At 45.3% G+C, this 16,572-nt stretch overlaps 2 protein-coding genes across 2 annotated transcripts; one reads left to right on the plus strand and one right to left on the minus strand.

Annotated features, from left to right (window-relative positions):
- The first annotated feature begins 5,336 nt into the window (after positions 1–5,336).
- On the plus strand, positions 5,337–6,542 carry PHALS_15434 (uncharacterized protein). Its single transcript, XM_036407433.1, has one exon. The coding sequence runs from the start codon at positions 5,726–5,728 to the stop codon at positions 5,948–5,950; it is 225 nt and encodes a 74-aa protein (XP_036263136.1). The 5' UTR covers positions 5,337–5,725; the 3' UTR covers positions 5,951–6,542.
- A 5-nt stretch (positions 6,543–6,547) lies between these two features.
- On the minus strand, positions 6,548–16,080 carry PHALS_10477 (uncharacterized protein; the record flags this gene model as incomplete). The annotated part of the gene is made up of 6 exons (XM_024725905.1): positions 6,548–7,063; positions 7,135–7,817; positions 7,880–14,180; positions 14,235–15,707; positions 15,774–15,818; positions 15,880–16,080. 6 exons carry the CDS (start codon positions 16,078–16,080, stop codon positions 6,548–6,550), a joined length of 9,219 nt encoding a protein of 3,072 aa, XP_024576635.1.
- Positions 16,081–16,572: the final 492 nt, after the last annotated feature.

Genomic DNA, 16,572 nt, shown 5'->3' on the forward strand with positions numbered 1-16,572 from the left:
CATGAGCTGGACAAGATGTCATTCGGGGAGTTTCATGGTACCTTGAAGACAGGCAATTTAGCCGAGGTGGTCATTATACGACCAAACGAGGAGATTAACTCGTCGTTACTTCTGGATAAAGCTGTCCTGGAGGACACCAGCTGGGTGCTGAGCGCACGAGGTGGGTCGTCGATTCAAAAGGGTCCCTTTGGTCCGTACTATTCTTTGGTAAAGAAATTTCAAGACGTTGTCTCCAAAGACCCGCCGTCGGTCCTACCTCCGGACCGAGGTGTGCGTCATGCGATCGACCAGGTTTTGGAAATAAAATACTGCATAACACGCCAATGGCCCTTGTATAAGGAGCAGTGTGACGTCATGACGCCTTTCTTAGGCAAAGCACGACGCAGATATGGTGCGTGAGGAAAAGTCTCCCCACTCGACACCCACGTTTTGTGTCAGGAAGCCGAACGGTAAGTTGTGTATCGCTCACGCATTCAATAAGCTTAACGCTGCCACCATTGAGGCACAGACGCCGATTCCTGGAAAGGGTGTTTTGTAACCGGCTGTGCAAAGCACAGCGCACTCGATTTGGTCGATGCTTGTAACCAATCGCTCTGAGAGCGAGGAATATACCGCCGACAGCAATGAGTACTCCGAGCGGAATGCTCTAGGAGTGGCTGGTGATGCCTCAAGGGCTGTCAAATGCACCAGCAACATTAAATCGTCCTGTGACGCAGTTGTTCAGGCCACAGAGGGCGTAGGCACAGACATACTTCGACGACATATTCGTCCACAGTCGTGCGGAGCACGTGAGGACAGATTTGTAAAACCACATCGTCCTTATGCCGACAAGTGCATCTTCGGCGCCTGATGAATTCTTTTTTTAAGGTGCTTTATTTGGAAGCGTGGCCTTCGAGCAAATCCCGCTACGATCAAGGCCATTAAGGAATGGCCGGTTCCAAAGAACCAAGGACTTGCGCAAGTTGCTTGACATCGCCGACTACTTGCACAAGTATGGCGCAAATTCTATGCGGAAATAGCACTACCATTGTCGAATCTTCTAAAGAAGGAAAAGAAATGGTGTTGGGTGCACCGAGCATCGGGAAGCGTTTGACAGGGCCAAACAAAGCCTCCTTCATGCACCAGTACTAGCATTGCTAGACCCCGATCAACCTTTTAATGTCCTCAGTGACGCTTCGGACTTTTACATCGGCTGTGCACTGCTGCAAGCAGACGCCAAGGGGCGAGATCGGGTGGTCACGTTCGAATCTCACCAGCTGAAGGCTGCGGAGAAGAACTACCTAGTCCACGACAAGAAGTTACTTGCGATGAATTACGCACTTGTCATGTTTAGTGTGCACCTGCTTGGATCAAAGCCCTTTGTGATCTACACAGATCATGCGTCACAACGCACTGCGACTCAGTCGTCTCACCTTTCGCAGAGGATGGCCAGGTGGCTCTCCTTTTTCGCAAAATATAACTTCTAGGTGAAGTATAAGCCAGGTAAGCAGAATGCTTTGACTGATGCGTTGTCACGCAGACCAGACTGTGGGCTCGCTTATGTCACGACGGTGACGTCGTCAGTGACGGATTTGATCCGCGCAGCATACACGGATGATGTTATGTGTTTAGTGATGCTACAGGCTCTCGGAGCAAAGATTTTGGAAACTCGGACAAGAAGTTGTCGGCGTTTGTGCGCACGATTACACCGATATTCGTTGAGTAACCGTTGCTGTATTATAGCACCGATTCGACGGATACGCCATAGATTGGGGTTCCTCATGATAAGGATTTGAAATACCGTATCATTTGTGAGGCCCACGACACCTCACTCAGTGGTCATCTCGGTCGTGAGAAGACCTACAGCTCGGTGAGTTGCCACTATTGGTGGCCCAAGCTTTACAAATGGACGATCACATATATGCGCACATGTGAGACGTATCAGAGGGTGAAACTTTCTCCGAATGCAGCGGCGCCGCTGGCCAGCTTGCCGGTACACTCCAGTTGTTAGCAGTCCATGATTATAGACTTTAAGTTTGGCCTGCCAAAAGACTCGGCGGGCAACACGGGTGTGGTGGTCTTTGTGGACCGTTTGAGCAAAATGGCTCATGTTGGGGCGGTACCGGACACCATGATATTGTGGATACAGCGACGCTATTCGCCGATCGTGTAATTCGGCAACACGGACACCCGAAGTTAATTGTTCCTGATCAAAACCGGCGCTTCTCTGGGAAGTTTTCGTCTACAATCTTCAGGGTGCTAGGCACCAAACTGATAATGTCAACAGCGGACCATCCGCAGACCGATGGCCAGACTGCGCGTCAATTGCGTCGTTGAAGATGTTCTTCGCAGTGTCTGCGCTGAGACGCTGAAGTGCTGCTCGTAGAAGTTGCTCGGGCCAATGCAGTACATTCATCTACCGGCTACACGCCGTTCTATGTGAACGGGCCTATAAATACTCGTGTCGCGCTTATACCGCCAACCCATGGCTCAGGGCTTGTTAGGGAGTAATGGCCGAGCAGCTAGCTGATGTCAGCCCGCTCGCTGGTCGTAAGGAAGTCGATGACTTCTTGTCTACCAGACTGAGTGTTCTACAAAACTTTTGCGATGCGATGACTGAAAGCCAAGACATGCAGAACGAATATGCAGATAGAAGAAGCAGAAGAAATGCTGAAACTTTGAGGTCGGAGACCTGGTTTCATAAATGTTAAAAGCCTTCCTACACATGCAGTCTCTGCTGTCTTTAAGACAAAGCTCCGTCCACGGTTTATTAAATGTTTTAAGGTCGTGGCTAAGCGAGGCCTGACGTATACACTGAACCTTCCGAGAAGGATGCACACCCACCCGGTGTTCTATTTGGGCTTGGCAAAGCCGTACGGGATCCGGCGCAAATGAACGCGGAAGCGTTGGCGCTGGGGTGGCAATATACGCGCTCAACCGCCCAGAAGCCACAATTGTACGTATAATCTCACGCTGAATCGATTAGTTCAATCAGAATTTGATAAAATTGATAAATAAACACCTACAAGTAGAGTTCGATCAGCAACTGGTGTTGGGCACGGAGTGAAACGATCTTTATCTCCAACGACGCCAAGCGCTCCACCATTGCATGAAGCAACGCATTCGACTGCTCAACGGCTAGGAGCCGCTCCGACAAAGCACGATCATCCTCAACGTGAAGCAGTCGGTGCACAAAAACGCCAGGCTTTCGAGGTCTCCCGCATAGCGGTAGGCGACCTCCGCAAGATGCTCGGTAGAGTGCCGAAGACGACGGCCTCTGTCCTCCAACGCTCAAAGAGCATCGCAAGTCACCGGACGCCGATCGACCAGGTCGTCATCGCTCGCCGCCGACTCTTCTCGATGGGAATGATGGCGTCTACTACCACGTGAACGCCTTGTGGGTTGACGTCGTCGACGGGGATTAACCCAGTATCTTGTGAAGTGGCGGGGACACTCAAACTCCGAGAGCTCGTGGGAGTTTGAGGTGCCACTTCGGCAAGACTGTCCAGACGTCGTGGACGCATATGATCAGAAGGATCATGGCGCTCCGCGTCGTCGTGTGCCCCGCGCTTCTCGCCAGTAACCCGAAAAGCCGAAGAGCCATGACTTGAGCTCAAGCTATGACCCTGAGCTGCTGTGATCGTAACCTCACCCGTGTGAGAAACCACAGAGCTCGCAGGAGCGTTATGGATTGTTCCATATGTCGCAGGGCGACAATACGCAGGAAGTCGGCGTCGCGCTTTAAGTTTGGCAAACTCAAATCTAAGATGGCGTTCACCGCGCACGTCCACTTCCTTGTGGCTTTGCTGTTGGGTAGACAGCGAGGAAAGTTTCCAGCACCGCTGCACCCTCGCTTAAAGAGCTCCTCACCATCTATAGCGGTATCGCCAGGGGCGAGCACCACAGGAATAATCCAAATTGCGAATACAGGAGCGCCTCCTTTTTGAGCTCGAAGTCGAGCGCGCAAACGATCATTTGCATTTCTTGTGGCATCAAATAGCGATCTCGGTGAGCCATCCGCTGATCATGCTCATGGTCGGTGGTCCGACTATGTAGACGCCTAACGATCGAGTGATCGCGTCTTTTGCTTCAGTAGCGGGATTCGCCGAGCGAAAGCCGCACTGCACACGAGGGTACACGACCGAACATGGAAACGAGCGCATGAGAGCCGCCACGTAGGCAGCCTCAATTGCTGCCCCTGTGCCTCGTCGAGGCGATTGGTAATAATATTCCTTTTCTTCGGAAGCCGAGAGGTCGGGGACAGACACGGTGTCCGCAAGGTTTGAGCTGGGCTCACATCGCGCTGAGGGCGCACCTCATCCTCCTCCTCTTTCCATGCTGAGAAAGGAGTATCCGACTCAAAATCGACCGCCTTCAACTCCTCGACAAGGCAATCCGTCGCCAAGGGCGGGCGTGGTGTGTTGCGCTCAGTTGCTGAGGGCTTGGGATGTGCTTCTTGTGAAGCCGCGGACGTACTGTCCAAGCTGCACACTGTGCCGAAGAAAAAGAAGGGCTTTGCCCGCGGGCGCCGTTATCTTATAGATCTTTGAGCGGAAATGTTTTACTACTGCAGATGATGCGATATACGGGCATCTCAATCCGAACACATTGTACGTTAATATCTGTGAAATGTCGTCATCATGTATTTATTTGCGCTGACAGAATTATTGCAGAAATTTGACTTGCAATTCGTTCGCTGTCAGGAAATTCACTCGTGATCAGGCGGCTTTCTTAAGCAACTTAGAGAGGCTTTACCTTTCTGCCTCTGATTTCACAGTAGAGCTTGAGTGCGATGACAATGATCAAGTGGCTATCCATGATATCACATTGTGTCTTCAGCTAGGCTGGGTGTTTCGCATGTCGTTGACACAGAGATCAAAGAGCGGAGAATGTTAAAGGTTGTTCTTAAGAACGTGATAGTGTCTCGGACACGCGAGCCTCGTATGAGGCGACCGTTATATGTGAATTGCGGATAATCACAATTTAATTGGGAGAGTGTTTGGGGGTTGCACGTACCCTTGTATGAAAGGGTGGGTCGCACAAGATGGTGTGACCGTACATAGGTGGGGATTACACAAGTTGACAGTGGCGTGGCTACACCGTAACAAGAAGCCACTACGTGGCAGGATTGCCAGTAGTAATGCATATTACTATATTAATCAGGAAAACTTAAGGATTTAGATATAGGCGCAACTAAAACAATAAAATACAGTCTCAATTTTGAACGGAAAAGTCTCTTTACCTTGGCTAAGGATTTAAGTATTCTTGGAGGCAGCGGATTCACTCGTACTGGTTCTTGTAAAATACGTAAATGTCTAAGCAAAAAGCTACGGCAGCCCTGCTGCAATGCTTGTTTGACTTCACACACATTGTTTGCCAAATCGCAATGAACACAATAAAGAAAGACGTAAACCTTACAGGTATAACTGACGCGAAATCTGGACAAGAGTTAGGGGCTCTGTCAATCGCTGAACAATTCCAAAAGTACTCTATTTCGTCATTTCAGAACTTTTTACTGCGTAACACTTAGTTGGTACGATGTCCCACTTTGTTCTTGGCAACGGTCGAGTATTCGTGACGCATGCTTTCACTGCTTTGGAGTGTCATCTACAACAGTGAGCTACTTGTTTGCCCTCAACACGCATGTGTGCTGAACACAACAAACGCAAGTTTGTTTTGATCTCATCATCAGCTATAATCCTCTCGTCCTCTTCAAGTATGCACGATATCAAGTGATTTGAACACAATGATTTCTGTTTATTATCACAGGGTGTACATTGTCGGAAAGCTTGTAAGCTATCGTCAGCACGTAACTTGTAAATTTCGTACACGGCCAATTCATTGCAAACGCTCAGAATATATTGATTTTGAACAAACCCAGATACTATTATTGGTAGACATTAAACATGTAATAAACCTACGATCGAAAATCCTCTTCGTTCATCAAAATTACACGCAAAGTAGCACGTAAACATCATTCATAAACAATTTTTCGCCAGAGTCCTACGTCTGTCCCTTTGTGAGCTTATTCGTGATCGTATCGTCTGTTAGCATGACATCATGATTAAACATATCCATAGCGAGACATAACACACGAAGGTGTTTTTCACCCTTGAGCATACGACTCCAGATGATAGTTGTATGAAACTCGTCTATCATCGGGACATGGTTAAATTCAAAGTCTCATTAACTGCTCTTTCATCAGTCGCATTTTGAGCCTTCAAGTTCATCTGGCTCACTTCCAGACCATAAAAGTGATAGATCAAACCTTGTGGGTAACAGGCAATGAATTGAGCAAAGAGCGATTTGTACGCTTTACTCCGTGTGTGCATCAGGTGCAAATCTAAAATCTCGTCATTTAAAAGTTGTGGATACTTTGCTACAACCGACTGAAGAGTCGAGACAGCAGCAGACTTGACAATCAACGTGAATTTATAAGAAACTCGGAGTGTCTTCTTAACGTCTGCTTAGCAAACATATCATGGTCGAGAATACGAAAAACCAGTCGATCATTGCGCTTCTATGGGCCGAAACAAAGTAGACAGTCATAGCGACTCGAGATAACACCTCAGAGGATATCCAGACTTTCGGTCAATAATTCGTCGAAAAGAAGCTGTGCAATTCGTTGTTGTATTACTTGCTCTTGCTGAGTCTGAAGTAATGATAGAATGGACGAGTGCTGGACTCGTACAGGTTTTCGCGGAACTGAATCATTAAGCTCGTTGTTGACCTTGCAAAGATCTATCTTGACCTTGGAAACGATGTTGTTCACGTTAATATCGAGACAGTTGTTCGACACTAAAACGTCACGAATGCTTTGATTTTCAAAATTAAACTCATTGGAAATCAATTGAACTTGTCGCATAAGATTGAAATCCGTCTGTGCTCGAAGCTCAAGCAATTTGTTAATTTCAATGATGACGTAGTGCTGGAGACGTGCGAGTAGCGAAGCATAGTCGAGCATGTCATGGTGCTGAACACGACGTAGATAATCACATGCGAGGTCTTTGATGGTATCGTACAAGGCGTGGACAGTGAATGAATTGAATTCGAGGCCAAAAGAGTTGAAATCTGGAAGGTGAATCTGTAAATTGATTGTCACAGACTGTCAATTTTGTTTTCAAACGTTCAATGGTAGAAACTTGACAAGCGTACCTTGTCATTGACAATCGTTAGCTGAGTCACAACTTGATGCGTAAAATTGCGCTCTCGAAGGTGCTTTCTGGATTCAAAGATATTATCGAAAGTTTTGGGTGCAGCCACAATTGGTTCGGAATTGCTTGATTTATTCAAAGATGTGTCTATGACTTTTGGATGAGACATGAGCTGCAGCGATGAGCTGATAACTTCATCATATATACTGGCAAAAATTACGTCGACAATGCGCTCGCTTTGTACTTCAGGAGAAGCATCAGTCAATGCTTTGAACCCTGAGCTCTCAACAAGATTTTCATCACTTGATGCCAAGCTCAAAGTCGAATTTTGCTTGATAGATGATACGTGAGGAGCGACAATTTCAAATGAGTCATTATTTCCGACTAAAGGCTTGTTATCCAGAGAATTTTCGTAGAGAGTATGAGCTGTAATGTTCGACATGTCTGCAATATCCTCGTTATTATCAGTATCCACGAGAGTTTTGCAGATAGACTTTATCCTGGACTCCTTGTCAGATTCACATTTGGACAAGTCTCCCTCTCTTGGACCTATCTCATTATCTTCACATTGTAAGTTGTTGGTCTTGATGTTTACATGATTGTTGAAAGGAACGAGTACGGCCTTGTGAAACGGTTGATCTGGCTCGACGTTGATACTTCTCGAACGAAAATTAGTGAGAATTTCTGCAAGCAAGAAAAACACGATACATCAGTAAAAGCAGCATTCTTTTATACGTATCACGTACGTTCGTCGAGCTCTTGAATGAAGTCAGAGTACAGCAGCATAGTCACTCGATCAGCATTTCTCGTGTCTAAAAACTTTTCTAATCGGTCATATTTGTCTGGTGAAGGGATGGTATCAAGTTGAGCAGTTCCAATTGTAACAAATGCTTTATCATGTTCCATCAAGCCAGCTATCTCTTTAATCCCGTGAGCATTTTCGCTTGCACGATCGTTGTCGGCTGTACATATTGTGCTTTCTGTCAGCAAAGAATTAGACAGTTCACCAACTCGAAGATCGGCTGCGATAGTTTGATCGTCAATTGATTCGTTATTCTCAGCTTGACTGCCTTCGCTAAATGTTTCTTGCTTCAAAGTATATTCGTCTGGCGCATCTTGGGCAGAAACCAAATTCTCTAATAATTCTCCAGTCTCAACCATTGTCTGGCTCAAGCAATCATGATTTAACTCTAGCTCGACGGTTTCAATTATCTCCACATATTCAAACTCTGCCAGAAGATCAACTTTTGCGTTTGATACCGGCTCGACATCTTCCACATATGCGTATGCATCAAGTAGATCTTGACTCGTTTCTTGCTCCAATGACTCTTGCAATGGCATTTTCATCTCAGCTGCGGCTTCAATCGTTTCTTGAAGGTCCAAAGAGCTTTTCGCATCTCCCTTATCGTCCTGCGAATTATCAAGAAAATCCTCTTCTCCTCGACAAATCTCCTCACCTTTTTCTCTATCACATTCTATCATCACGCCCTTGTCAGTAACAACTCGAGGCATTGAATGTCTCACGGCTAACAAACTATTCTCATCTCTCTCCAAAAATTTCTCTTCAGCTGCTGTAAAGTTGCTCACAGAATAATTCGCAACCTCAGTATATTCAATATACGTATATCCGTCAAGCAAGTCATATTGTCGTAACGCTTGATCTTGCCTCGCTAATTTACCACTTGCCAAGGATTCCTGCAGATTGTGACCAACTTGTGCATTTTCAATGTAGTCAAACCCGAGCAACAAATCCCTGATCTCTTTTCTGTCACTTGATAGACTTACGTGCCTTGCTTCAAGCTGCATCATGTCCAAACGATTGCGTTGGCCACACAATGCCACAGCCGCTTCATCCGCTTTCAGTAACTTCTGAACGGCTTCCATCTCGTCCCACAACACTTTTTCCTGAGCCATGAGTTTTCCTCTCCGACTTTCCACACGCATTCGCATTTGAACAGCAAGAAGGTCAGACTTTCGAGCGTCAATTTGTTGTTGCAAAGCTTCGAGTCGAGCGGTCCGCTCTTCAATACTCGCTGTAAATGACTCGGCTTCCTTACCACAAGACTGTGGCATTGACACAGATGTTGTCAAACTCCGGTCCTCATTCAAATTACAAGTAGAACCTTTCTCTGGTTCAAGAAATATACACTTTTGTTCTAGTTGAACCACAACATTCGCGATCGCTTCCGTCAGGTCCTCATCGTCTCTACTGACGTTTTCGGATACTGCAAAGTCATTGACAATTATTGTCTTAGGGTCCTTTTGAGCGTCAGCACGTTCTTCATTATTAAACGATTCAGACGCGCTATCGAAATTTTCATCAGAATAGACATCTCCACCCTCAAAAGACTGGTACCTTTCCACGATTGGGTCAAAGATCTCGTCGTCGACATGAGCGTCTCGCTCTTTCAACGCTGGCACAGAATCTGAAATGGACTGGACGTCGTCGAATGATTCATTCTCATAGTCATTTTCATCGTCAATACTATGAGCGTCAACATTGCTAACAATCGTGTCACCACCATTCAGAATATTTTCCTCGTCCACAATACTTGAGACCAATTCTTGATCAACCTCGACTTTCTCACCAGAAAATTCTGACTCAACCTCGTCACTCAACTCATTCTCTTCAGCTTTATCCTGTTTACCATCATAAATATTTTCTCCATCAATCTCAGTGCTCTCGACCTCGAATGTTTTGCTAGCTTTTAGAGCATCAGTCTCTTCGTCAAAGGACTCGGTTTCGTACTCGTTCTCGTATTCGACATCAACCTTTGACGCTGCGTCAGCAGAGTTTCCGCCAAAGAGTTTAATCAGCACCGAAGGCGTGTGTCGCTCCATCGTTGACACTTTCTCAGCTATTGTGTTGCCCATCGTAAGTATCGAATACTTTTGCTGCAGCGTCTGAAATTCATTCGATACTTGTTGTGCAATCTCATCTTTTGCGCGACGTACTTGCTCCTCAACATCCATTTGAAGAGCCAATCGTGCAAGAAGATCTATATGTCTCTTCTCTTCAGCACGACGGAAGGCTTCCGTTTGTTGGCTAACAAGCCGCTCTTTTGCATGCAATAGCTCCGCAATTTTGACCTTTTTTCGAGCAAGTTTACGATCATCACCTTCACTCGACGCTCTAGCTATTGTCTCTTGAAGTGCAGCTACTTCAGTAACAAGAAGCGTAGTCATGGAGGAATCTTCAGACTCGGACTGACCACTTCCAGAGTGTTTGATACTTAGGGATTGCGCTTGTGATGTTGGTACTGATGATAAAGTAAGATGCTTCATGTGTTCACTCTCAAAATCATCCGAATAATTGTGCTGGTCGGATTTTGTACTTTGAACATCTTGCTCAATATCATGAGATGCTGTCCCAACTTGCTCAATTTCACTCGAAACTGTATCGACTTCAATCGCTCCTTCAAAATCTGCAACATCATGCTTTTGAAACTCCGCGACCTGTTCGTCAACAAACTCAGCCACTTCATTACTCTCGTTGACAAAATTTTCATCCACTGATAACAAGTCTCCGACATTTTCACTTTCACTGTGCTCGCTAACCCATTCAGCCGTGTCAATGCTCGTACTTTCAGCATTCTTCACTTCAGTAACGATGTCAGTTCGAGCATTATACTCTTCACTCATCGATACGAACGCGTCCTGGTCGTATTGTTCCTCCTCTTCCACAAAATTTTCGTCCTCATCATCTTGCTCAAAATCTTGTCCAGCTTGTATTGCCATTTCCGATACTTCGAGTTGTTCATTTGACTTGGATTCAATCTCTGAAGTTTCGGACGATTTCGATGTCGTGTCCGCATTTCTCGAACTTTTGTCGCTACTTTTCTCTAATATAACTTCGGCTTCGCTAATTTCCGATTCAGAGGCGAATTCGTCCGCATACTCGTCATGTTGACTTGTTTCGTTCTGCTCACAAGTAGATGAAACATCAATTGCCAAAGGTAGTTCTCCAGTCGACATGACTTCTGCATCATTGCTCAAGAAATGATGGGAATGTATATTGACTCGACCCCCATGATTTACAGCGTGAGGCCAATCCAGTGATAGTGATTGAAACGTATGCAGATCTTGATAGTATCGCGCTACTGATGCCGCTTTGGAACTTTCGATATCAGCCTTTTCGGCCAAAATTGCCATTTTCAACAACTCTTTTCGACGTTGTACTTCACATTGACTCGTAACTGCGCTTTCCAACTTCTTGACTTCATGCTGATACTTTTGCTCAACAGTTTGCAATCGAAGATTAAGTAGAGATTCTTCCGCTTGTTTGCGACGCTCGAGGTCATAAAGATACGCCGCTGGATGACCGTCTGTCTTCGCTTCTACTTCACGCGACGAGTCTCTGCGGACTTCTACTGATTCGCGTATGCTGTGAGCTTCTTGCCTCTCTGTCGCTGTTTGTTCTGTTAAAACCTTCATGCCACTACAGTCAGAGTCATTTGATCGGTAAATAAAACTCTTTTCACCTTCATCTACATTATCAATACTAGATGTTTCCCCAAAGACTATTTCTTCAATTTCTCGACTGCGTTCTGTACTTTCTAGGACGTTGAAGTCTTCAACAACATTTCCGAGAATCTCTTGACTAGTTCGATCCACGATCACTCGCGATCGGGGCGAGGATGCTTCGAAGTCATCTTCATAATCCATTGATATAGACGCGTCCGACATTTCGGCGACAACGAGGCTCGAGTGGCTTTTGATCACGTCGCTGGAGACCGTTGAGTCGACGATACTTGTGGTCCCAATTTTCTCGACAGAAGTTTGATCATCCTCCACGCTACTTGATTCACGTTCATCGTGAAATCTATCACTTTCGCTCACCTCTCCACTGTCATCATCACTACGAGTGAGCGAATCTACTATTGATGAAGCTCCAGAAGTTCTCAAGTTTTGATTAGCATTGTCTTCATAACTTTGGCTTTGAGCTTCGAAAGTTTCGCCATACTCGTCGTCCTCCTCACTTTGATATTTCATTTCCAACGACGACTCGTCACTATTTATTTCAGTCGCGTCATTTTGAACGGCAGCGTCTACGCCTACTCGCATCGGCGAAGTCGAAGTTTCGACGCACAGCCCCGCACAAGTCGCTGCATCCACTCTCGGTAGGGATTCGGTCTGTACGCTGCATTCTCTCAGATTCGCTTGCTTAAGTTCTTGATCCCTTTTATATGCATCTTCCATCTTGGATAATTGCATGTGCGCTCCTAAAATGGCTTCCTGATAATCGACAGCTGCCAGCAATTTCTGTGAAAGAGTTTGAGGTGAACGATTTCGATGCGAATCATTAGGATCACGTAACCACTGTTCGTCAACGTTTCGAGGCTGGAGTCTGCTTCGATAATAAATTTTTTTAGTCTCTTTTCCATTGTGAGGACGATAAGAGTGTTCGGAATTTTGACTCTCGGAAGTATCGGCGACCAAATGGTCCCAGAATATAGATGACGGCATCTCCGCTTGCAATTCTGTATTTGATGCCACGTCGCTTGATTGAGCTGCAGGAGACTCGTCATTTTGGTGGTAATTGTATTGTACTGATGGAGTAGCCACACGTTCATTGATTGCATCCTTCTCTTTTAAGCATTCGTTCTCAACTTCCGTTATGATATCTTCGAGTCGTTGATAATGTGGCAATTCTAATCCATCTTCCTCGCTAAAAGACTGCGCTTCTTCATCTGGACTGCTCATTTCGCTTACAATCTTTTTGTTACTGACTGAGGCTATGACAGCCGCAAGTGCTAGCTCTTTTTCAACAAGTGCTTCTTTTTCAGCTTGAATGCGTTCCTGTAATTCCTCCTCTTTCTTGCGCTCTAAAACCTTCTCTTGCTGTTCACAGTACAATTTTTTAGCGGCTCGATCGACCACGCTCAGCGAATCGTCCGTCTCACGTATTAATCGCATTAAACCTTCATTGACTGGGCTGGATACACGACGGTTTTCGTGTTCCTGTTTTGCATGTTGACCTGATTCAAGCGCACGAGTCGTGAAATCAAACGCGGGTTCGGACTCTTTTTCATCGGCTTTGACAGCATATATTGGTGCTTTTATCTTACTCTTAAGCTGCTGGTAGAACATCACTTCAAAAGCTTCGTCCATTTTGTCTTCCAGATTCGGTTTTTGGTCAATAGCCCACTGCTCATTTTGCGCAGTCAAATGAGAAGTTAGTGAGGATGATACCGACGAGCTTGAAGAACTTGACGACAATAAATTGACTCTCTGTCCTCCATCCACACTTTCATTTGGTAGCTCAGGTTGCCACATAACTTCGATATTGTGAACGCCAATTGATCGAATATCAATAGTCTCCTCGTCTAAGTCAGTCGGTAGGTACATTCCAATCGAGTTTGTAACTTCAGAAGATATGACACGTTGCGCTGAATGTCGCCGCTGGTCTTGTACATCGAATGATGTTTGTATCTTACTAGAAGTTCGGGCGGTATCGTCTTCTCGTTCGAGAGAACCGTGATGTGTTTCAGCACCTTCTTCCTCTCCTATTCCACTCTCCTCCTCCTCGCGGTCTTTCTCTCGTTCTTGTTCAAATGTCCGAGTTTCAACCAGTGCATTGTGTTGAAGTGCTGGACATTTGTAGTCATCAGACTCAATCATCTCGTTGACTTTTAAAATAGAACATTCCTGATTGTTCTTTGTGTTTGTTTCCTTTATCTTATCGGTTTGATTCCCTAGTCCACTCAACCGAGCTGAGAGCGCCGCTGCCTTCTCTCGTAATTCAAGTAACTTTTGTATGCGTTCATCAGCTGCGCTTACCCATTCTGCATTTCCATGTAAGCCCGTCAACTTATAAGCATTCTCTTTATCATGTCCAGAATTTCCAATCGCTTGATCGTTCTCATTCGCAGCATCCGACAATACTTCGTCATGAACAGCCAGGGGGCCAATCATCTCGAGCTTTGTAGCAATCTCGGGTGATTGATCTACTTCAGACATTGCTGCATCAACTCTATTGAAGTTCGTGCGATTCTTTGTTTTCCTTTGAGAAACACGTAGATTCTTTAATCGATTGGCATCTAAAATCTACGAAGAAGTTATGGTCAGTATCGTAGCTATTCAAAGCTTGAAAAGTTTTACCTCGAGTTGGCGTTGCCGCTTTTCTTTTTCACGCTGAGATTGTTCTTTCGCTCTTGCGTGTCCAATGCGCCGACTTTGTTGTTGCTGTTGCATGTACTCTCGTGCGAGAGCTCGCCGTGTTTTTCGAGCTCTCATTGTGGCTTCCGCTCTTTTATCTGCTTCTACATCTTGCTTCTTCTTTTTTGTAGAAGGTCGTGATCGAGACGGCGATTTACGCTTAGCAAGACACTTTGTACCCGGTAATTGATTATTTTGAAATACGCTTAATTTGTCAACACCTCGAGCTTTCGGATTGTCATGCTGTCCACACGAATCCATCGCCAAATCAATTGAAATTGACGTTTCACATAAATGCTCCGGCATCTTTTTTGTCTGCTTCAATTGATTCGGTTTCATTGATGAAAAGGGACGACTTAATCGCGGTACTGGTGGCTTTCGCTCTGGCAATTTAGGTCCTTTTTCCTTGTCTCGCTTGACTTGCCATGTTTGATCTGATTTAGGAGTTTTAACCGATTTTTGGTTCTGCTGTCGAATGGCTTCGGACATTTGCTGAAGCCGCAATTTACGCTGTTGCTGTTCTTGTAAATACCTCTGTTTTTCACCTTGTTGTGCTCGAATACCTGATGCAGCAACGAGATTGCGCTCATGCTCGAGTTGTTTTCGTTTCTTTCGTCTGTTAATGGTATTGTGACTGTGTAACAAGTGTAATTGGACCAAGTCAATCGATGGATCGTTTTCGTAGATATGATCAAGCGACGTAGTTACTTGTTGCCACGACCTAAACTGACGCTTCTTGTGTGTCGATAAGTTCTCCGATGTCTTTTGATTTATAGACGGTGGAGTTGATCGTTCATGAAATCCTTGCTGGTGTGGAGTCATCGTCGCTGTGATTGAATGAGGATGTGACGCGATATGGTAACCTGTATTACCATTTCTATCGACTTGAGTTGAGTCCAATCGCTGAGTGAATAGTTTTAGCTCGCGTGCAGTAAAGGAGCTTTGTAATTTTGTTAGAGAAGGCAGACTTGACACGAATATACCGGCACCAGCACTTGTGGAGATCGCGAACTCTGTCCTATCAGCTGAACGCATTTTCTTTTCACAATCGTTTGTTTCTTTCTCTGTCACTGCATTCACCAATACATCTTCCTTCTCGTCATTCGGAAATCTAATTTCTTTGCTTTGACTCTTTTCATTCGATTGCAATATCTTGATGGTACTTGTAGGTACTTGAATCGCAAGCAAGTCGTCTGATGTCGCATAGTTGAGATGGGAACTATCATTTTGACTAGATTCTAAGATCTTTGTTTGAGATTCTTTCATTTTCGTTGATTGAATTGTAGTTTCATTGATCGCCGAGGAAGATTTTGACCTGAAACGGATCTGAGGGGAGCAAGTTCTGGAATTTGATCGTACCACTTTTTCTGCTCGTAATTTCAAGCCAGACGAGTTTCTTGATACGTGAGCGGCAGTCTAGCGCAAAAGGGACAAAAGAAGAATAATTAAGTCATTACAATATCAATAAAGACTCTTTCGCACCTTTGTAACTTCGACTTTGCGTCGAGGAAATGGTTGAGAAAAGGACTTGATACATCAAACAATATTGTTATATAATAACAAAACCTTACGAAACTTTCAATCTCACTTCGATAGTCGCGTGAGGTGACAAATTTGTTTCATCGGAAGAACTTCGTGCTCGTTTTGAGGTTGCGCTAGGAAACACAGCAGGCACTGGTCTTCCAGAACCCCCGACACGAAGTTCACCGATTTCAAGAGGTATCTGTCGCCCAGAGAACGTACGGGAGCGGCGCATGGTGCTGGCATCCTGATGCTCACGACCTTCCATGATGACACAAAGGACCAAAGGTCACGGAGCTTGACCATTGTAAGGAATATTTTTTATTATTTCACTTAGATTACCGTAGTTAACAAAAAGATTGCTTCTCAAAAAGATCATAAATCCCATCACTTTTTAATGTTATTGTGATTATTCGCTCATTTCGAATTACCGTACATTGTTGCTACCTATCATCACCTGAGATGAAGCGGTTCTTACTGACAAATCCCGAAAACAAGAATTGGGTGGAAGCTCAAGAGAAGCGCCACAGAGCCGAACAGAACGTTAAGGACGTTTCCCGCTTGGTTCGTCGTGAAATGTTTCCAGAACTTCACCCTGAAACTGCCCTGGGTTCGGCGGCAAGCTCGAACTCTTCCCCGAAGGAGATTGTGATTAAGGCACGTCAGCGGCAACTTCACCGTACATTGATAAAGGAGCTCTTGAAATCCTTTACAACAACAGGGAAGGAGACCATTGCTCTGTATCGTACAAGGACGTGGG

Source organism: Plasmopara halstedii (assembly GCF_900000015.1).
Source record: "Plasmopara halstedii genome assembly, contig: Scaffold_470, whole genome shotgun sequence".
Taxonomy (NCBI): Eukaryota; Oomycota; class Peronosporomycetes; order Peronosporales; family Peronosporaceae; genus Plasmopara; species Plasmopara halstedii.